The sequence below is a fragment of the Melanaphis sacchari genome, unplaced genomic scaffold, assembly GCF_002803265.2.
Source record: "Melanaphis sacchari strain LSU unplaced genomic scaffold, SCAv2.0 Contig36_pilon_pilon, whole genome shotgun sequence".
Lineage (NCBI taxonomy): Eukaryota > Metazoa > Arthropoda > Insecta > Hemiptera > Aphididae > Melanaphis > Melanaphis sacchari.
In genome coordinates this window covers 3,448,011-3,470,830 of record NW_020271232.1, presented here as the reverse complement: position 1 = coordinate 3,470,830, position 22,820 = coordinate 3,448,011, and the positions used below count along the sequence as shown (strand labels likewise).

Genomic DNA, 22,820 nt, shown 5'->3' with positions numbered 1-22,820 from the left:
AATCGGATATCTTAGTTTTTGACATTCGCGAAGGTATTTTTTTTTTATACAATTGTGTAATACTATTATTAATTATTATCTATAGCTGGCCGGTTGGGTATTTATGAATAGGTTGCTCAAGGTTCATTCATGGCATATAGCTTTATCAAAATCTTAAGTCGTTGTACATTTCATGTAGGACGTAGGTACATAAATTGTTACAAGTTTAATAAATTAGAGTTTGGTCGTCTTCAATGTCGTATTTCTTGTATCGTGTTCCGATTGGTCGTTGTAATCATGGTATCATTCATTAACCATCATCTAGGTATCACAAGTCGGGCAGAAGCTCAATTCTTCAACACGACACGACAGGCGACGCAGCGGTGAACCTGGCTTAAAACTGGTAGGTACCAGTGTTTTCGGCAATTACCAAGGAAATCGTTCAATAATGTGTCTTCGAGTAAGAAAAATGCACCTGTCTGCCTAATCGTCTTCAAAATGATGCGTTTTTTTACGGTACGTACCTAGGTATATGTACAATAAATAACTAAATGTAAAAATATAAAAAAAAAAGAAATATTAAAAAACAATAACGAGCGACGACTGGATGAAAGATATTATGTTCTTGTTGAGTAGGTACATAATTCAATATCTTTACGTAGGTACCTATGTAAGCGCATACTTATTACCTGTGTGCATGTATAGTAGACGATGAGAGACGGCTCAAGGTGCCCCCTTGAGGCCTCGAACCACGACTTATCACATTGATATTTTATTTATAAAATAAATAAAACTAATATCACGACAGCAGCAGCTGTTGACCGATAATATTAGCGTGTTACGCTTAGCGCACTCTACTGTAATATTTTCGTACTGACGGTTGTCCGCGAGTGCAACAGATCGAACTAACTAATACTAATAATATCACCGCGTTGTACGTTTTGCGGGATAGAAAACAAAATATATTATTATACTATAATATTAATAAGAGGTACCTGTGACAACGAAAAGTACCGAAAAATGTTCGAGATTTTCATTTGCGATCGTCACAATTTATGTACTTTTATAGATTATAAGTTATAACATTAAAAGTATACGATAAAATATTCTGATCAGTTTTTTTTCCAAAAAATATCCCAATAACATTATTAATATTATTACAATCAATCGAATCGTAAATTGCGTCCCGTTTTTAATTTTTTGTGTGAATTGAGGCCTGGGTATATTTTTATAAATGCTTGAATACTTTTTATTTACACGTAAAAACACGGTTAAGGCCTTTTTTTGCAAAATCAATATTTTCCTTCTCATTTTTCAAATTTAGGATTGGTAATATAATTTTGTATTGATATTGGTATGGTTAAAAACAATGGTTTTGCTGCTTTTTTTTTTTAATTTAAAAAATGTATTGTTTACAATAAATGATTAAGTATATCAGGTAAAAATTCGTATGATAAAAAGTGTATTGTTAAAAATTTGTAACTAAGAAATTGGTAAAAAATTTGTGAGATAATTCCTTTATTTAGTAGTACTGAATAATTTTTTTACTTCCAATTTATACATTATGTCCCATAAAAATGTTATTTTTTTAGTCATTTTTTTTTTTTGTTATTTTTCCCCTGACTTCTTAAGGTGATATACGTATCACATTGCATGGTTTTTTAAATGCCAATAAAACTAAATATGTTTGGAAATGAAGTGTTTAATTTTTTATGAATGATTCACAATTATTTGTTGCTCATGTCGTTGAAGATATAAAGTTGGACCATAAATATACGGTGAAAACTTAGCGTCGTTGGTTAAAAATTTAGTAAATATATAATTTGTAAATTGTATTATCCTATTTTCTTGCATTTGCAATGACATTATAATATCTTATATGCAAAATAATCTTCAACCATATTAAAACTTAAAAGAGGAAGTCCAAATAATTTAAAAAAATTCTCTTATAAGTATTATTGTTTTTATAAGTCCAGATGCTGTATTTTTCAGTACCAACATTGACAAACATGAAATCTAAACCCTTATACTTCAATATTGTCTTGCAGCATTTTGGATAACTTTTTCAAAATCAGCATAAAATCGAATAGAACTGAATTGTAAATTATTTTTTCCAATAACTTTAGGTAACTATTAAATGTACCATTTACAAATATAGTTTCCGAATTGCTCAACGTAGAGAAATTATAAAATTTGTTTTATTACCATTAACTAACAACAAATTTTAACTTTTTTTTGTTTTTGATTCCAAGTTGTTCAAAAATTTTGTGTAATTCAAAAAAATGACTGATAAGTTTAGTTAGGAAGCTCAAACGTTGTGTATATTTATTTTAATCAACTTCACCTTGAGAAATTTAAGATTCATCATCAGCATTTTTTCAATTCAGAATGGATTATTTTAGATGGTCTAATGATCAAAATAAATCATCTATGGCTTTTCTTTTAAAATTATTAATAACTTTCTATCGATTTATTTGTTTTGTAATAACACAATAAAGGCTTAGCTAACGTATAAATATAAAAATATTAAAATGGTGCGATGAAAGTTATAAGTATGATGTGGCCGGACTGACACAAGGGACACAAGCCTTGTATGTAAGTCCGGTATTAATAAATATTGAGTATACTTGTTTTCGTGTTATTACCTTCCTCCCGTTCTTCGGAGGGTTCTCGAGATCGTGATTCAAGAATGTGATCAAATACACCATTACACAAATTAGATAGTAACATAACCTGTACTAAAAATTAGTATTTTAGACATGCACCTTACCTGATTCGCCGCAGTGAATACTTATAATACGTTCCTCAGAGAAAGGTATAAGGTGACACAAGTTACGATACGATTTAAGGAAAACTTATGTTTAAATAAGAAAAACAACACTGATTTGAATTAGAAAAAGAAAGAAGTCCAGTTGTCGCTCGCAGTCTTGTGTGTATGTCGTATGGTGGTTTTGGGAAAAAGCTCCTGCTCGCTTGTCTGGTGCGCCCGCACTCGTAATTTTTGTCGGTGCTCATGCACTCGATAGTTTGGCCGGTGCTCATGCACTCGTGACTTGGCTGGTACTCGTACACTCGTGGCTTGGCTGGTGCTCGTGCACTCGTGGCTTGGCTGGTGCTCGTGCACTGCCGGGAGAAGACCTGGTCGAGCCAGCCAGAGTCGCAGGCCATGCCATCATAAAAAAAGGACTCAGCGTTTTTTCGAAGAAATAGTCTTTCTTCTATACGACAGAGAGCTTCATTGTACCATGGCCCGCCTCCGCTGGCTAACGAAATTGGTTCACACGCTTTTCGAGATATTGTCACAACTCATGTGTCAATTCCTTTGTGATCATATAATATAAGTTGTTTTCTTTCGTCAGTGGCAAAAGGATGTTTGTAGGGTTTAATCTGCGTGCGACAACTTGACCGTTAATTTATTTAATTGAATTTTATGTATATGTAATAAACAATGATATGTGAGCATATCATTACAGTTTTCTAATATTTATGCGTTATCAATCATTTTAATTGTTGTTTATTTCTTCGAAAAGATAATGTGCCCTTCTAAACAGGTTTGTTTGAGAACCTACGAGCTAACAATTTATAATATTGTCAATATTATATGATTTATTTACTTTACAATCGTTTTACAATTTTAGATTTTTAGATTTATAAGATGAAGCTAGCTAAAAAACTTACAATATAGAAAAAATAATTAATAAAAAAGACTTATAAGTTATATTAGAATTTAGAATACATTATAAAATTTAAATATATATATAATACTTATGCAAGTAACTAGATAAGAGGTATAAAATATTTATAATTTTATGTTTTGTACATTCAAATTTTATGGAATTGATTTGTTTTCACGTCTTATGATAGTATATTATAAATTGTAGGTCCTATAAGTAAGTGAATTGATTAATTTTTTTGTGCTTTAAAGGTACAGTAATATTTGATAATATTGTCTTGTGCTATAAGTAGCTATAAGTCTTGTAACCATGTTCAATACTAGGTGTTAGATTATTTTTATTAAAAAATTATTGATGCTTTATAAAACAATTTTTTTGTTGGTAGTACATTTAATTCTTTATATAAATATTAATATGTTCAATACAAATGATTATTTTTTTTTTAATAATTTTTAGTATTGAATTGAAAGCATCTCATCAAATATTATTACCGTAATTAATTATTGGTTCTACTAGTGCTTGGTAAACGATTTTAATTTTCTTTATATTTTATAATAAATTATTTTAGCTTTTGGAAGCATAGATTATTTTTAATAGTTCTATTATTTTCTGAGTTATGTGATCTTACCATTTAAGATTAATGTGATCTCTTAAAACACCTATAGAAATTAGAAATATTATTAATACATTTCAAAAAATAATTACACATTTTAACTGTGCAACACCAACGTCGAATATTATCTTTTAGAAATTTTTTGAAAATGAAATTTTAATTCATCAACTACTTTCAACGTTTTATTTCATTTGCTCTTCATAACGATTAATTTTTATTACATTGAAAAAATGTTCGCACAGAATAACGTAAAAACACGTAGGTATATAAAATCTGCGATCAAATGCACATTGGCTGTTTATAATATTTTGTTAGTAAAGATATTAGTTTTTACATCATAGGTTATTACTTAACTTTAAATTGTACAGCTGACCAAAAAGCAGAATATCTTGGGTCGCAATTTACATACATTTTAAATATATCCGGGACGAAATTTACATTTACTTTAAAAGTACATGGGTCACAAGTGACAACTGACATAGTAAATGACTGACCTTTTTTGGGGGACGCAATTTACTGACTTTGGCTATAATAATAATGAACGGCGTATGTAATAATTTTTATTATTAAAAATGTACTTTAAATTAGACATATACTTTAAGCTTACCAAATGACAACTTACACTTATTTAATTTATTGGAAAAATAAGTAATTTATATATTTTTACCTTGAAACAGATGAATAGTTCGTTTAATATAAATAACTATAGATTAAACTTAATTATCTATTTTTTTATTTCCATGTTATATATTAAATGTGCGTACTATGTTATAGATATGGTTGACCATAAGTAGATATGTATTCGACTTGTAAAAAGTTTAATACTAAAATTAAATCTTCCACACTTAATGAGGTTGCAAAAATAGTTGCAGTTACAGAGTTATTAGTACACAAAACACGAGCAAAGAAATTTTATAATAAATTTAAGAAAGTTTCTAAGATTTGTAAAAACAGAAATGACGTAATGGCCATAACATTCGACTACATGCAAAATCTCCCTCTTCCGTTCACGTTATAGTCCAGGAAATATTCTACCTTCGTAAGTTATGGTTTAATGCATTCAATATTCATGTTATTAGGAAACATAGATCTGTATTTTACATATACTATTATACTGAAGGGACCACTAAAAGAGATCCAAATGAAGTTTGTAGTTTCCTTTTGATTTTTTTAACAACACAATACCTGAGGAAATAAAGGAACTTCATGTATTCGCATCCTAACGCATTTGGAGGATAAAATAGAAACCACACATTGACAAGATTATATTTGGCTATGACAATACACATACAATACATTTTCAGTAATTCATCATTATTTCTCAGTACGAGGACACAGTTTTCTACTATGCGATCGAAACTTTTCAGTTATAAAACTAGCAACATGTAAGTTAGATCGCATACACGTACCTACCTAGTCAGTATGAAGATCTCATCAAGACAGCCAAAAAGTTCCTTCCAACTTATGAAGTCAAGTCCGTAAAAATAAAGACATACTAAACTTTCATGCTTGGTGGCCTAAGTATTTTAAAAAAATAACAAAAGATAAAAAAAAAAAAATGAAAATTTCTGCATAAGTTAAAACATATTTAGTGTACAAAAGTGAACTGAAAAGTTATTTTTGTCTTTTATTATATTGACGGTCTTCAAAATGCGATTTTTAAACTAAGTAAAGGAAAATAAGATGTGCAATTTCCGGAAGACAAGATCTATAAAGATAAGGTCACAGTTAACCTCAAAAACATTCAAGATATTTCAAAATCAGACAATACATATATCCCACAACAATATCAAGGATTCTATGAAGAAATCTCAAACCTATCAACTTTAAACGAATCAACAAGTGACGATGATAATGAAAATTAAAATTAAAAAGATTTTATCTGAATAACTTAAACCAAAATACTTTTCTACACTAAAATAAAAACATTAAATTTTGATAGTCAATAAATCAAAATTCTTAATAAAATAATTGAGTATAAAAATTAGTCAATAGTTTTATTTTAATTTTCCAAAAGTTGGGTATTGAGGAATATTATTTTTTTTCCAAAATCAGCTGCTCATATAGATGATGTTAAACAAAATTTTTTCATTCCATTATAGTTTTTATGTGGCATCCAAAAATTTTTTACAATTAATTAGTTTATCTGAATTAAATTTTTTTGGTGTTTAATAACTGTACCTATAAGTACCATTATATAGATATATCAAATATGCTTAATACTTTTGTTGTTTTTTTTTTTTTTATTGATCTTATTTAACATCGACAGAGCAATGGTCATTAGTTACAATTTGTTATACAATATGTTTAAATATTTTGTTGGCTAGATTATTTATACTATATTAAATTGTATTATTTGACTTTTTTTAAGAATTTCAAAATTTGATTAATATAATGTTTACGTTCGATCTGAGTGATGCGTTTGCGGCATTGCGGATGTTAAAGTTGTTGAATTTTCATCTTTGTATTGGATGCATTCTGTAAATATGTGGTTGACGGATAATTCAGTTTCTCAAGAATTGCACATTATTAGTTTTTCTTTTTTTGCCATCATGAGGTGTCTGTGCGTTAATCGAGTATGCCCGTGCGACGATGCGAGGTCTGTTTATAATTACGTTTTCTCTTCTATTCGAAAGGAGGTTTGGCTAACCAAAGATGGTGTTTTTAATTTTTCTTAATTTTGTGGTTTTTTCAAGCTACTGTGTTTGTCATTTGATTTGGACGAGTTCTTTGATTTGATTTTTATATCTGCAAAAGTTGTTTTATAATACACTTAATATTATGTTGAATAAAATAATATTAAGATGATCGATTTGAAAAAAATCTCTATTTTTAATATTTGATAAAATTATGAACGTTTAATAAAATTAATTTTAGATACTCAAAATATTATACACAAAACAAAAAAACTGATTAAAACCTATATTAATACCATAATCCAAATCCCTCACGTAGGTTATTTGCCTTAGTTTAAACGCCGAGGCAAAAAAAAAATATTAGCAACGAAATTAATATTTATAATTTTACGTTTGATATTGTAACAAAAGTGTTTGTCTTATTATACTTACGCTTCTAAAATATAATGCATTTTTGATGTCTATAAATATCTATAGTTAGGTTAAATTCGATTACTGAAAATTGTTTGATTGCAATAGTTTATACTATACACTTATAGCTTATTGATATAAAAATATGATGTGTTTTTAGTTTTTGTTTTTATTTATTTTGATGTTATCCTATTCAATGTAATATGACCTAATAATGACAGTTTGACTTCAAATTTCTATTATAATATTGACATTAGGGGAGAATGTATTGTTTACCTAATGGCTATTAAGTAATAATGTTTCTTTTTTATCAATGATAATAATAAATAATCATTAAATTAATAACATTGTTCAGTTACGGAAATTATATTTAGATTAAGTCAATTAATATCATTAAATAAATATTTTGAAATCATTAAAAAGTATTTGTAGGTACAATATATTACATTTTATTTATTAATTTATTACTGATTTATGTACGATTTTTTTTCGTCATTATATACCTACCTGCGAGTTTTTGCTATTTGGATTTTAATACTTTTTGTTTTTATATTTTAATTTTGTCTATTACCTTAGATTAATTATACTAATATATTAGTATATTAATATTTTAATTATTATAATTTATTTAATATATACTATTACTAACTATAACCTACTGTTTTATATATTGAGGGGGAAGTAAAACTTCATCTTTTTCATACTTTATAGATTTTTAGTTTTGCCACAGTCTGCCCTTCTCCCCTTCAAGAATTAACTCCAGATTATGCCTATGATTGACATCAAACGAAAACAAATATATGATATAGGACCACTTTTAATATAAAATTTAGTTAAAAAGTAAACATAATATTAAATACTATATACAAATTTAACTTTTACCACATGACGAAAGTTTCTCTCATGTATGGTTTTGTTTTGAATTTGTACGTATTCGTAATCGTTGACCAAAATGAAAGTCGAATATAACATTTTTATATTATTTCTCGCCTTTACACACATGACTTTTTTAATTAAATATAATTTTCAAATTTATTCATTTCTAAAATTAATAGTAATTATTAGGGTTAGAATTTATATGCAACAGTATATTTTTTTTTTTTTGCAACTTCTGATTATTGCTTTTTTAAATAATATTCACGAATCATCTCAAGATGAAATCAACAGTCGTGATTTTATTTTGAATATTTAGGACAAAATGCATATTTTGAATAAAATTAATATTATTGCATATTTCAACTATAAAAACGCGAAAAATGCATATTTTATGTAATATGTTTAAATAACGTTAATAATTAAGAATATTATTAAATTAATTTTAAAATGTATGATCTTTTTTTTAAGTGTATATTTCATATTTTTATGCGTATATAATATTAATTGCATATTTTTAATAAACCAAATACATATTTTACAATTTTTTATTGCATATAAATCCTAGCTCTAGTGATTATTATTATATAGCTTTGATTATGAATTATTTTTTTATCAAATGGTCGATATTATAGTTTATTATTTGATTGGTTGTTTAGCACGAACCTTGTATATTATTTCATTACAATCTTGGCAAATGTTAACCAAGACGTGGCTGTCGCATCTGAGACCGGAAGATGATGGGGGTGGTGAAGGTTGTTTTCTGTTTCCATAATGTGCACGTACATAAACAGATGTCATTTAAACTCGCTACGGCAATACACTACGAGTCACCGGTATGTATGTATATTATACTAAACCGTTATAATCGTTCCGGAAATTGCAAAATTCATCATCTGAAGATGCAGCCGCACGTTTGTAGGGCTCTATACTTATTTTGTGACGTACAGATATATATAAGTAGTTCCGTTCAGCATTAACGTGTGATATACAGAGTGAAAATAGTATTCACCAGAGGATCACAGAAAATACGGTACAGAAAATTATTAAACATCTGAACGAATAAACTGTAAATTTAAATGTTTTGAGATTTTCCGATAGCATATTTTTTTATGTTTATTATTTATATACAAAAATTCTTTGCATTAATAGCATTAAAATAAATTGTGGCGTGAACGAAAGAAGAACAATAAAGCTCACTTTAAAGGACTTATGCATAGTTTTTTTGCCAAAATACGAGTTTCCAAATAGTCTACGTTACATACATATTATTCATAGCATACATATTCTTAGTATAAATATCCTTGATATTACAGTTTTTCGTATATTGTAAAATATTTTATATATTTTGTGCATAGGTATTTAATTTTGTGTGCCATAATTTTGATGAAAGTATAAATATTTTGTTTTTAAATGAACACATTCATGACCATTTCGTCTGTATATTAATCTAGTTTGGCGAAAAAAGGTACTCTCACATAACATTATCTTGGAATTAATGTAATAAGAACAAATTAGTGAGTGTTGTGTAGAAATGCCCAAAACTAACTAATCAATTTTCATTGATGAATTCATTCATTGGAAAAAGTATTGTTATAAACAAGAATAATAGTAAATATAAATGCGTACGGAAATTTTTCAACGCTGAATCTGATTTAAAATATAAAAAAAAAAGAAAAAGAAAACCACATCAGTTTCTTTCTCTTTAACTCGTTTCAAGCTTTAAGGTCATTTTCAGTGTACACATACACACTTCTTATTTGGACACACCGATGTCTTTTTAACCACAATAGTCTATTGTAAAGTATCTACTCCGTAGTTGTCAATTGTTTATTTTTCAATTTTTCTCGCCTAATTGCACAATTTATTATTTTAACATTAAACAGATTAATTTTATGTAGCTAAAAATATACTCTTCGTTTACGGGCGTGTATCTATTATTATAATATTGCATTTATATCTGTCCGTTAGTCGTTTAAATATGTCAAAATATAGTAAATGCAATTTATTTTTTTATTCCAGCTAATCTTATATAATAATTATAATATATTATGAGTAAGTACGAATATTATATCGCGGGAATAATTTGTGTGATGGTTTTGTTTCACCAGAACGAGTTACATTACTTCGTACACCAGTATTAAAATTGCCTATACAAGACACCAGATTCATACAAGGACAATATTATAATATTTTATTTTAGTTTATAAATAACACAAATCACTGCAATTTATCACGCTGATGAAAACATTTTGTACTATGTCGTTGGACGTATTTTACTGGTGATGCTTTTAATTCTCGTCACGCTGAGTAAAAACAATAATAACTTTAAAATAAAACGAAAAAAATAGAAGCAATTTTTTAAAACAGTTTTATATTTATTACTATAACATACCTACTGTTTGTTATTGATCTACAAGTTTAATATAACATTGCAAGGTTCGAAAAAAAATGTTATATATTCATGTAGACGGTATGTCCCACGAGGATTTACTAGAATATTTTAAGGCGGCGTTTGGTTAATGGAATTTGGATCATTCACTCTGTCCCATGCCGCCTAAATATAGTAAATATTAGCAGTACAGCAACAATAAACAAAAATATTTTCTTCCTGAAGGCTGTTTCTGTAGATACTGAACAACAGTCAAATGTATGTTGTTTAACTATATTGGTATTTTGAAAACAGAACACAATAATATGGTATACATAATATATATTTTATAATAATGTTATAATATTATAATATATTCTATTAATACAACAAGGTTAACCTATATATAATAATATGATACTATATGCGAGATTTTGAAATGGATAAGATAATGAATAATATAAGATTTATCTACTAGAAAGTTTACACTATAATATAATAATATAACGTTATAAGAGAGTATAGTCAAACGACGCGTATTAAAAGAAAGTTGTATTACTATAATATTACGGTTTAGTATAGGTATTTATTCTACTTTTGATAACATTATGATAATATATTTTTGTTTATTTGTATTTGATTCTAAAATCATATCACTGCCGTTTTTATATTGAAAACGGTAAAATAAATATGTATATTATTGTCAATAATAATACGCAATATATAAATATATATATATAATAAATATTTAATAAATTATGTATACTATACAAACAGAATGGGTAGGTACTAGGTACTCGTACTATGCGACAAACACATTTATACACACATTGTTTTACGTTAGTTGTAGATCGAGTTTTTAAACTACTTGTGGACATTATAGAGTGACGTTTAAAATCTAAAAAATTCATAAAATGTTTAATCATATTATTCAAGTATGTCATAAACATAACTCGCCTCAGTTTACTAATAAACAAATAATGCATTTTCGGAGCATATGAACTCTCGCTCAAAGTGGAAAAAAGACGGCTAAGCCCAACTACCGCGTGGCATAAAGTTGAACCAGCTGTATGTTATGACTTATGTAATAACTAATAACGGTGTAATAATAAATCGTAAGCGAAATTTATTCAAATTATATTTCTTCAATGGTATAATTCTACTATATTCTGAGATCGTCTGAAATTTTTGATTCAGACGATTCAATTTCTCGCACGTTGTCGAAAACGCATATTAACGCTCAGTAAACTTATTAAAGTTTTTATGAATTTTACTATTATTATTGTAGTATTGTTGGGAATACGACGTCGATACATATTTTAAAAACTCAAACGTTATTTTAGAGATCCAAAATAATAATAATAATAATAATAAAGAATAATTGTGACTACTTCACGTATCGTCGTATGAGATATATATTATAACGTTATATGTCGGCGGGATGTTGTGTGAGTGACGAAACACGAATCTACTAGGTTCGCTGAGTTTCATTCCTGGACACACAAGTCGGTATGGAGTTTGACCATTTTCCATATTTGAGGCATCGTAGCACAGAAGCGCCTTTGATTTTCAAGTTCTCATCACAGCTGAAGGTGATCACGTCACCGATGGCGTAATAAAACTTGACAGTGGACATCCGACCTCGGATAACTGTGCCTGGGTACGGGCAAGCTTGAACACCTGAAAAAACGAATCACAAGACAATACAGACGGTCGGTTCGGGCGTCGGGTGAAGAGCGACTTCGAAATCATTAAAAACAAACGAACGTGCAACTATTGAGTTGTATATTACGCGTTTATAAATTGTTTACAACGATACGGTTATCGGGTGCTAATAAAATAAATTCCAAAAACGAATCATTTTTATAGGTACGTACATTTATCGTTTTATGCGTTGCTAAAGTGTATTGATGGTATACAATAATTTAAATGATTAATTTTCGAATTTAAAATTATGCTAATTGTATTTTATATTCCAACATAGTGTGGTCATTTTCGATAAAATCTATTTGAAATTTAAAAGTTTTAATATTTTTATTAGTATAATTTGGTATACTTATAGTAATGAGTAATAACCAATTATATATTAAATATTATATTTTCATTATTGAACGAAATATCACAATGGTACAGATATTAGTTATTAACATGCATACGTTTGTTTCGTTAGCAGTAAACATATTACTGAAAGTTTTAATATTATATCTATTCCAATTAATATTTTTGAAATTAACAGGATAACTTGAGTTATTTATTTATTTTTTTTTAACATTAAAAAACATCGATAATATTTATTAATTTTATGATTATCAGTATTTGTGCATAAAGTTTAAAAAAATTGAAATTTTGTATTTTCTAAAGTATTACGTCTTGCACGAAAAAATTATTACCCTATTTATAATTTATATATATATATTTGTGTGAGTGTGTGTTTTAAAATTTGCATAATCTTAATTATTATTATCATATTGTATAGTTTGTTTTTATTTTCTGTTTGATAAGACGCCTCCGTGAGTTGGCCACCCTTGGATTTGTCGGACGGGAGTTAGATATATTTTGGCCAGGAGATCCGTCGTGACGCTCCAGTACGCTACGGGCGGCATTCGTTCGAAGTCGCTATACAAACACACTCTACCCGCCCCACTTACAGATTGGCATTGGCGCTGACCACTCTCCATTGTCCCCACAAACGAGCTTGGGCTGACCGTCCAACACGTAGTACGGTTCGCAGCTGATGGACACGTGTTCGCCAGGCCTGTATGAGTTTTGCGAGACGGCCGCGTAACCGTGCGGCGGGTCCCCTGGCCAGGGACAAGTGACCGCTACAACATATCAATTACACTTAGGGCCCAAGATCAAAACGGGATGATTGGTGAAGGGAATGGTTGTAATGGCGGGGAGGGGATCAGTTTTTCGAAGTCACTGAGTACCCGCAAAAACGCGATAGCCTCCCCTAATTTTGCAATAGTTATAATAATAATAATAATAATAATAATAATAATAACGTATCGTGTTAAATTTGTAATATACCTGCACATGTAGGGAACGGCTGTTCCCATTCACCCGTTGGCAGACACGTCGAATGTGTTGGCCCGTCGAGTCCGAATCCTTGCATACAGCTGAACATTATTTCACCCCCCACTTGACGACTGAGCGTAGCTATTCGTAAATTTGGGTCGGTTAGGTTATCGATCTTTTCACACTCGATGACTATTGAAAAAAAATAAAACGGAAAATACGACGATAAGGTTATAAGAATATTTTCCGGCAATCCATTATGTAAATATTACGTAGTTTTTAACATTTTATAACATATTATTACATTTTATATTATGTAAAAAGTTTTCTTTTTTCTTTTTAACCATATATATATATAGTTATATGACATCTATAATAATTGATGAACTTACTCTCGCATGTGGGGATTGGATCGCTCCAGTTACCCGAAGGCAAACAAACGATTTCAGTGGTCCCGATCAAATTGTTGCCTCTAGCGCAAGAAAACTTTACGCGAGAGTTTAGTTTTGTGTTTTGCGAACCAATGATCAAACTTCGTTTCGACGGGATAGAAGGACAGTGCACGGCTATATTCATTTAATACACAATATTAAATTTTATTTATAAGACAGTCATAAATATTGTTACTGTTATTAAATACTCGTAACTATTATCATTTCAGTGTTACGTGAATTGAAATAAAGTATTTTTCTAAATTCAAACCTTTTACGATTATTTCAACAGAATGAGTGTGCCTGGTAGGAGTGATGCAAGAAAACAGCCCGGAGTCGTCTCTACTCGCGTGATATATACTCAACCTGTATTCGAGATCCGGGTCTCGGCCGGGGTCGGTGGTCCATCCCTCGGGATACTTTCTATAACACCAACACAGACGTAATGAAATTATGTACTCAAATCAAATAACGTATAATGATGCACTTTACCGGAACGAATGACTGACGTTCCATTTCGGAGTGCCGAATCGTTTGATCCACAAACACTCCATGTGCAATATAGTTCCTGGGTAAACGACTAGTCGTCCCTCGTTACTCTGTGCTATTGGTCCTAGTTGATGGCGAAACAGTATTGTTGGAGGTTTTTCCACTTTAAACGGTACACGGTACAAACACATTAATATAGACAACTTTTAAGTTTTGTTATATTTTACAAATAAAATAACATATCAATATTTTACCGAAATCATTTTAATTATTCATAATTATTAGAAAACATTATCGTAATAATATTGATAATATTATTATTATTATTATATTTATTTTTATAGTCTATAAAAGATATTATTAGATTTTAACTTAAATAATATTTTCTATCTAAACATTATTATTTATAATTGTATATATTATATACGATATATTATAATACACCCGTATTGTTGATAATATTTTTATAAATTAAATTATTTTTCTTATTAAAATTAATTTTAGAAGCATTAGTTTAAATTAAAAATAGTAAAAGCTTAATAGTTTAATATTAAAAATTAAGTCTTCGGCATATGAGGCATTGTTATCAAAATAATAATAAAATAAATTCAAAATTTATTGAAGGAAAATTTTAAGAAGTGTACAATAAAAAGTAAAATGGATATTGAATTAAAAAATAATGATAAGCTCGTATAGGTAATAAATATATTAGTATAACATACGTGCATAATCGTTTTCTTGGTTAAGCCCAAAGCAAACTGGACGTTGTCCGGACCATTCACCATTCGAACATACTCGCCTGTTGGATCCTTCCATTGCATATTTTCCAATGTCTGAACATCGAGATACCTAAAATAAGTGTACCACAAAATTCAACTTACATACGGGTGATAAATAACGTGAGTTATAAAAATATTATTATTTTTATTATTTTTTTCATTATATAAGTGGTAAATTACCAAAACCGTTCCTGCATTAAACTCAGTTAATTCGTTCGTGATCATCGTGTCACCTATAAACGTCACCACGTTAGGCTCGCTGTTTCGAAACATACAAGTGGTGTTGTCTAAAGTGGAATTCATAGTTTCAACGGGTTTCGCTGAAATTTACCGTCAATATACATTATATATACACGCTTACGATTAAATACTATGCTAAGCAACTTACTGCAATTTAATGATCGACCAATCCAGTTACCGTCCTCACATCGTATTCTCCATGTGACCTTTTCGTCTATTATGTTTCCGATGCAATTAAATGTTACTTCTGTTCCATCGGGGAAACTAAAATGAAACATAATTTATCGTGGATCAAAAACAAATATTGCATGTAATTTTAATTTGCAAGTACTAACCTTTTTTCTGCGTCTTTTAATAATTCTCCATTTCTAAACACCATTGATCCGTGGACCGATTCTGGGGGCCCGCAAGATCCTCGAAGTCCAGACAAAAGATCAATGGTGCCTAATTCGCTTTTTTTCAAAATATCCGCACCGGTAATGAATAATCCGCCATCTAGAAATAAATTTGTGAAACCATTGATTTTTGTTTTTTATTATTTACAGATTTATCATTCAATAAATTATATCTTATAATATGTTTTGTTTAGAAATAAATTGTAAATAAAATTACCTCTTTTACAGGAAGGAACTTTGGGAACTAATCGACCTAATACACATTCAATAGAAACTGATGTAGTTTTTATGAACTCTGGATCGCATTGGAAGGTAACGAATGATCCATTCGCTATCGTAAGACCTGCTCGATATCCAAGTAAGTATTGTCCATGTGTTATACCCGGCAACTCGCATGGAGCTAAAATCATACGTTTAATGAGATGATTCAAATACATTTTTAAAATATAAATTATGTAATTATAATTTATTATCTATATCCACCAGTTAAAATTTTCTTTTTTAATACTAATCAATAATCTCGAACTCCAAGTATGAATCTCATTAATATTGATCTCTATAATTATTTATGTTTAATCCTATTATACCTAAAACATCAAACATAACTCTGTATTTAATTCAAATAAATAATTATATTACCAGGAGTACATTCAGAAATAGTTCCAATATCCCAGTCGCCTTTTCTACATTCCATTCTAGAAGGGCCTTTCAAATTAAACCCAGGAAAACATGTAATAGTTACGACTTCACCATCCATAAACTCTGAACTTTCAGTTACATTTAAATACGTGGGTTCCACTTTACTGTAAAAACCATTAGCTGAGTATGGTATTAAACAAGGTTCTGTAAATAAAATATTAAAATAGTTATAAACTATACAGATTTCATGAAAAAGTAAATTTATTTTACTAAGTTTGCAGTCGGGTTTTGCTGGCTTCCATCGAGTTCTCCAGCATTTGGCTGTTCCATTTGCCACGTTAGGTTGGTAACCATGATCACACGTAACTTTTAATAAAGTTCCATGTGAATGAGTTACATTTACGTGCCTCCCTGGCCTCACTATTTCAATATGTATATTGGAGCTATTTTTTAGAGGTTCGCAAGGACCAACTATGAATCAAAACAAAAAAAGCATGTATACTGTACATCGATAGAATATAATTAGTATAGCACTCGAATTAAATAATATAAAAAGTTAAATAATACTTTAATGAAAAGTAACAAAAATTTTCTTAAAAAAATTATAAATTTTACCAGTTATAATTTTTTTTTATTCAATAAAAATATTGCATAAATAAATACATATTAGGTATATACCTACATTTTCGGAACAAATGGTAAGAATAACGAGGCATTATTACATTAGAAATACTCTGTAGGTATAAATAAAATATATTATCGAAAAAAAATAATATAATACATTCATCATTTTATTTTATATTAAAAATTGTATTTGAATTGTTGAACGGCATATTCTAAATGCTATTCTACTACTAAAAATATTACAGAACCTAAGGTATATGAACACGATGTAGCATTTATTAAATTTTGGCAATTGATCAATGAAGTTAACTGTAGTATAGAGAATATAAAATGTTATCAATATAATTAACAAAACAATATTGACATTAGATAATTTGAAAATAAATTTCTCGTGTTAATATTATATGAAATAAAATACTTTAAAAAAAAAAAATTATAGAAAACTTTTGCATAATGTGCATTTTAAATGATAATTAATATACTATAAATAACATTTTAAATATTAAATTATCTGTTATATAAATCACGTTCTTTACTAAGAAAGCATTGTTCAATCAAAATAATTAAAAAATGCGTTTTAGTCGTGGTTCAAATAATGACAACAATATATATTTTTATCTATACAATTGAATATAAAACCTACCTTTTCGTTTTCCATGTTTGCCTTTTCCTTTAGAACCTTTGTGCGGTGCTTTTTCTCCATCTATTGTAGAATTACCATCTTCAGTGTCATAATCTTTGAAAGATAAATCCCCAGATTCCCGACCTCTAGATCCTCTATTTACTCCAGGATTTTTAGCTGTTTGATCTTTATTAGATGTTTGTTTGGCTTTCATAACTTGTTGATTTTGTGCTGATAATGCACGTTTACTTCTTTTCCACCAAGCTTTTATAGAGCTTATTAAATTAACGATTCGATAAGAACCTGGTTTTTCTGTAATCAGTTCATTTGTATTATTTTCAGTACTATTCTTTATAGATCTACTGAGCCTGAGTTTCGGATGTATTGACGGTACGCATCTAAAAATAAAAATATTACACACGTTTATTTTGAAATAATAATTGTACGTGAAAATATCGTTTCTAAGTATTTTTTTCTAAGATTATGACAATATTATGATTATTATAATTTTACTTCGGTAGATATCCGGGACTCCATTTTCCTCCGATACAGGTTGCACCCACAGGTCCTGATTCGATTACATATTCTCGATCGCATTCAAACGAGATTTGCTTGTTGTTTTTTATCTTACGAACATATGGTCTATAGTCATAAACACCCATACTTCCCACTAATAAAACTTTACCGTTTTCTATATAACCAGGAAAAGTGCAATAAACTGAAAAAATAAAAGTAATTCACTGTCTAATTCTAGAAATTAATGAACAGTCATAAATTAATTAAATATTAAATACCTTCGTCGCATTTTGGAGTTTCTCCGGACCAATTTCCGTACCGGCATTCTGTGTATCGGTCCCCCACTAGTGCGTAGCCATCTCGACAAGAAAACTTTGCTTTGGCACCATGACCCATTCGTGGTGCCAGAACTATGCCGTTTTTTGGAATCAGTGGTAGACGTTTGCAATGTGCTGAAAAATGAATTAAAATTTTTTAATGAGCTCAATAATTATTGTAGTTCTCTCATTTTATAGTTAAATTTTCTAAGTATCACTAATATCAAAATATAAATATAAATTTATTATACTATTGCAAGTCAGATTTGATATTTCCGAAGTCTTTAGATAAAGATAGGTAAAATGCGATAAAGTGTGAGTTTATAAATTGCATACAAAATGTTTATTAAACGGTTAATACTATAAACATGGCCATAATATTGGTAACTACTTACCTAATGAATGCAAACACACAAATAATTAATATTATTTAGTAATTTTTAAGTTGGTTTTTAAATAAAAATATTTAAAACTATATAACAGGTGGGTTTTAATTTTACCAAATAATTATCCTAGGAAACGCAGACATTTAAAGAAGGAGTAAATTGAAAATAAATTTTATAAAATCGTTCGAAACTCTAGATGAATCGGACTACCTTTTTTTTTTTTTTTTAAGTATAAAAAACATACACTATGAAAAAAAATCTGTTAGAATCAATTTAGAACTAATTAATTTAAATATGTAAGTGTAAGCAAAATTAAAACAATAATAAAAATATTATAATATGCCTTGCCTGGTTCGCATTTCGGTATGTAAGTCCATGTACCATTATTACACGTAGCAAGATCGTTGTTCCCAACAGCTGGCTCATATTTTGCGTTGCACTTTACAGACAGTTTGTCACCGTGTTTTGCTAAAATAGAACCACTAGTTGTTTTCGGTGTATAAGGAGTAGAATCGTTCGATCGAGTGATATTCACATAACCTTGTTGGATAACCGGCACGACACATGGAGCTGTAATGCACATTTACCCATTATAAAATTACTTTTTTTTTTAAATATATTCGCAATAGGAAATATTATTAGAAAAAATAATACATTTTTGTCGTTAATTATATACATCAATGACAGTCGTTATGATATAAATAAAAATTATTTTTAAGTGACCATGTCGGCTGTCAAAGTAAACTCACCTAGACATAGCGGTGGTGGATAACGCCACTGTCCATCGGCAAGGCACACTGTCGAAGAATTCCCTACAAGAAGCATTCCGTCTTGACATCGGTAAATAATCGTTGTGCCTAGACCAGTGCCGCTTTCAGTGTTCTCTAGCCAACCATTATGAAGCTCTCCCGGAGATCCGCAATCTATCTCTATCGTTACATTTTTATTGTTTTGGGTGGATTCAAAAAAAAAACAAAAACTAAAAAAACTAAAAAGGTATACACCCAAATCAATGCCAATCAGATCTATTAGGGTTTCCCCAGTTTCAATAGTATACGAATAGCTTATGATAATAACACTTCTGCGTTATATACGAGTAATTTATGTTCTTATTGATATAATACGAACGTCGAACAGTTATATTTTTTAAATAATTATGTCAGTATCTTTTAATTTATGCTAAGCAAATAAAACCAGTTTACAACTAATAATCATCAGCGACGATGGTAAATATAAAAATCTTATGAACAATAATCGTTGTATACTGTTATACGCCTATATCCATAATGTTATGAAAAACGTAAATTTAGAAAAAAATATTAAACGATATTCTGGCTTTCAATTTTAAAATTTGATATATTGTGTATTATATTATGTCCTTCAAAGAAACAAAACTATCTCTTATTGAGTTCTTGAGTTTTGTTTATATTCAAAATCCGTTGTTGAAAATAATTAAAATTTTAATTCACTTATAAAAGCGAAATTATAAATCTAAATTATCGTTTTGGTATCTATACATTATGTTACTATGTTAAATATCTGATGATAAAGATTAATTTTTGGAAAATTAAATTTAAATTCCTACACTAAATCGTTTACTATGCAGTTCTTTTCTGAGCCCACCTTTAAATTCTCAATTTTGCATTTACCTTGACATATTGGCGTTGTGCCTGACCACTTGCCATCTGCACCGCACCTCCTAGTCGGCTCACCGGATAGTATATATCCGTATTTACATTCGTATGATACTACCGAATTGTAGGACGTAGACGTGAATACCGCGTTTCCGTTGAACGGACTTTCGGGAGGACCGCAGTCAACCGCTGAAACCACAACACACGCGAAAACAACGCCAAACAGTAACTGAACGTAAATTCACCCATAAGTTATGTTTGCGAAACACCTCGATAGGTATGGTCAAACATTAACCAGTCAAAACTACGCACACACATATATACGTATACACCATACACGTATATATATTTATGTACCTGCACGTTATATTACCGTGGTCCGTGACTGTTATTATTACGACAGGTAACTAACCTGAATAGTACATACTATAGTAGTTTCAATATTTTGCTAACAAACGCAGATTGAGTTAAAGTCACTACACCGGATTTAGAGAATATATTATGTCACTAAAATTTCATCTAACTCGGACCCCCCCTCCCACTCATCATAATAGTGTTTCATTTGATGACAAACAAATATAGCCAGCGTTAAGTATGGTCAGAATAGGCGTGAAAAAAACTAATTATTGTTTTACTGTTTTGAATTTTGATATTTTATTAGACAAAAAACAACGGGTATCTATACCAACAAACAATTTAATGATATAACGTTTTCATTTTTATGATATTATACGGTTTAAGTGTACTCGAATAACGTTGCCGAATATCGAATCAAGAGCATGAGAACATCGTTTTATAGGCATAGTGAACTTTAAGAAGATAAAAACACTCATAACGGTTTACCGTAGGAAATCGTCACAGGTCGGCAGAGAACGACCACGCGAACTCGGCATTGAAGTACTTACGCACACACGAGGGTAAATCTTTTGGTACCCAATATCCGTCCGAATGACAGAGACGTTCCGATTTTCCAATTAGTTCGTAACCGTTCAAACACTTGTAGAATACACGGCAGCCGAAGTCTGAACAGTCGCCTTGATGCCAACCGTTTGGAATTACACCAGGAGAGCCACAAGTTCTCGCTGAAAGTATAATAGTGTATGTATAATAAGTTTATTTTACATTGGAGATACCATCAAAACAAAAAAAATGACTTCCGTTCAAATAATTTATAATTAACAATAATTAGTCAACTACACGAATTCGATTTAAATATATATTATATATATATAATGTATTTTAAATAATATCGTAAAATACATACATTTGTGCATACTTTTTTAAACCATACAATATAGGTACATACATACATACATATTTTTTTCGCGTACCTATTAGTCATTTTTTTTTTTTCAATCGCTTATTAGAAACAATCGGTTAATTGACACAATTCACCTTGGTCCCAAAGTGTTTCTAATAAGCGGCTTTTACTGTATGTATATATATATATATACATACGTATTACGTATACATAGAATACAGACCGCTATACAAATAATTTATTAATGCAATGTTATATTGTAAGCCAAGTAAAACTCATAAGTATTAATTATTGACCTATATATGAATATGCTGTGCGCTAGCGTATACTAGTGTATAACATGATAAATTGCATCATTAAGATGCATTATAGTATACATTTAATTATATATGTATAGGAAATTCATTTTATCGAATCAAACTCATTATTTAGAAATCTATTATGCTTTTGAAAATACTTTTTTACATAATTTCCAGTAGAAATAAAACAATATTTTTTTAATATTTTAATCGTTATAATTTTTTAAATTTTGAATGACAACCTGCATTTTTAGCAGAATATTTTTGAAGTATTTTGATATATAAAAATCAAAATCTGGATGAGTATTTTATGAGTTTTAAACATTTAGATTTTAGGCGAACGGGGTGTAAAGGTACAGAAAAATCCTGTGAAATATTACTCAACTTCCGTGAATTTTAAATAATTATAAATCATAAATTATTTGACTCAACATTTGTTTTGTTTGATGTATTGTATATTTGACCTTGTAAAACAATTATTTTTGAAAATTATGCGATATTACAATAATATTAATTAGTTAAATTTGAACATACAACAATAAAACGATGAAACTGTATGGTTGTACAAGAATAAAAAAAAGGGAAGTTATTGTTTGGTTGCTATAGCAGGAGA

General features: G+C 29.1%; 1 protein-coding gene across 5 annotated transcripts in view; it reads right to left on the bottom strand.

The window, feature by feature from the left end:
* Nucleotides 1-11,063: 11,063 nt before the first annotated feature.
* The window catches only part of LOC112596900 (sushi, von Willebrand factor type A, EGF and pentraxin domain-containing protein 1), a 60,027-nt gene continuing 48,270 nt past the window's right edge, over nt 11,064-22,820 (bottom strand). The window contains exons 6-25 of one of the 5 annotated variants that reach the window (XM_025342730.1): nt 21,553-21,729; nt 20,663-20,845; nt 19,763-19,942; nt 19,362-19,583; nt 18,589-18,762; nt 18,308-18,512; nt 17,816-18,192; nt 16,819-17,019; nt 16,549-16,752; nt 16,127-16,309; nt 15,850-16,009; nt 15,663-15,778; nt 15,455-15,594; nt 15,218-15,344; nt 14,499-14,658; nt 14,278-14,429; nt 13,968-14,141; nt 13,588-13,767; nt 13,206-13,379; nt 11,065-12,237 (exon numbers count right to left, since the gene is read on the bottom strand). In XM_025342730.1, the coding sequence (XP_025198515.1) occupies nt 12,029-12,237; nt 13,206-13,379; nt 13,588-13,767; nt 13,968-14,141; nt 14,278-14,429; nt 14,499-14,658; nt 15,218-15,344; nt 15,455-15,594; nt 15,663-15,778; nt 15,850-16,009; nt 16,127-16,309; nt 16,549-16,752; nt 16,819-17,019; nt 17,816-18,192; nt 18,308-18,512; nt 18,589-18,762; nt 19,362-19,583; nt 19,763-19,942; nt 20,663-20,845; nt 21,553-21,729 (3,698 nt within the window). In that variant the 3' untranslated portion in view covers nt 11,065-12,028. Of the gene's footprint in view, nt 12,238-13,205; nt 13,380-13,587; nt 13,768-13,967; nt 14,142-14,277; nt 14,430-14,498; nt 14,659-15,217; nt 15,345-15,454; nt 15,595-15,662; nt 15,779-15,849; nt 16,010-16,126; nt 16,310-16,548; nt 16,753-16,818; nt 17,020-17,815; nt 18,193-18,307; nt 18,513-18,588; nt 18,763-19,361; nt 19,584-19,762; nt 19,943-20,662; nt 20,846-21,552; nt 21,730-22,820 lie in introns of all 5 variants that reach the window. The other 4 variants (XM_025342733.1, XM_025342731.1, XM_025342734.1 and 1 more) reach the window with 4 other exon arrangements.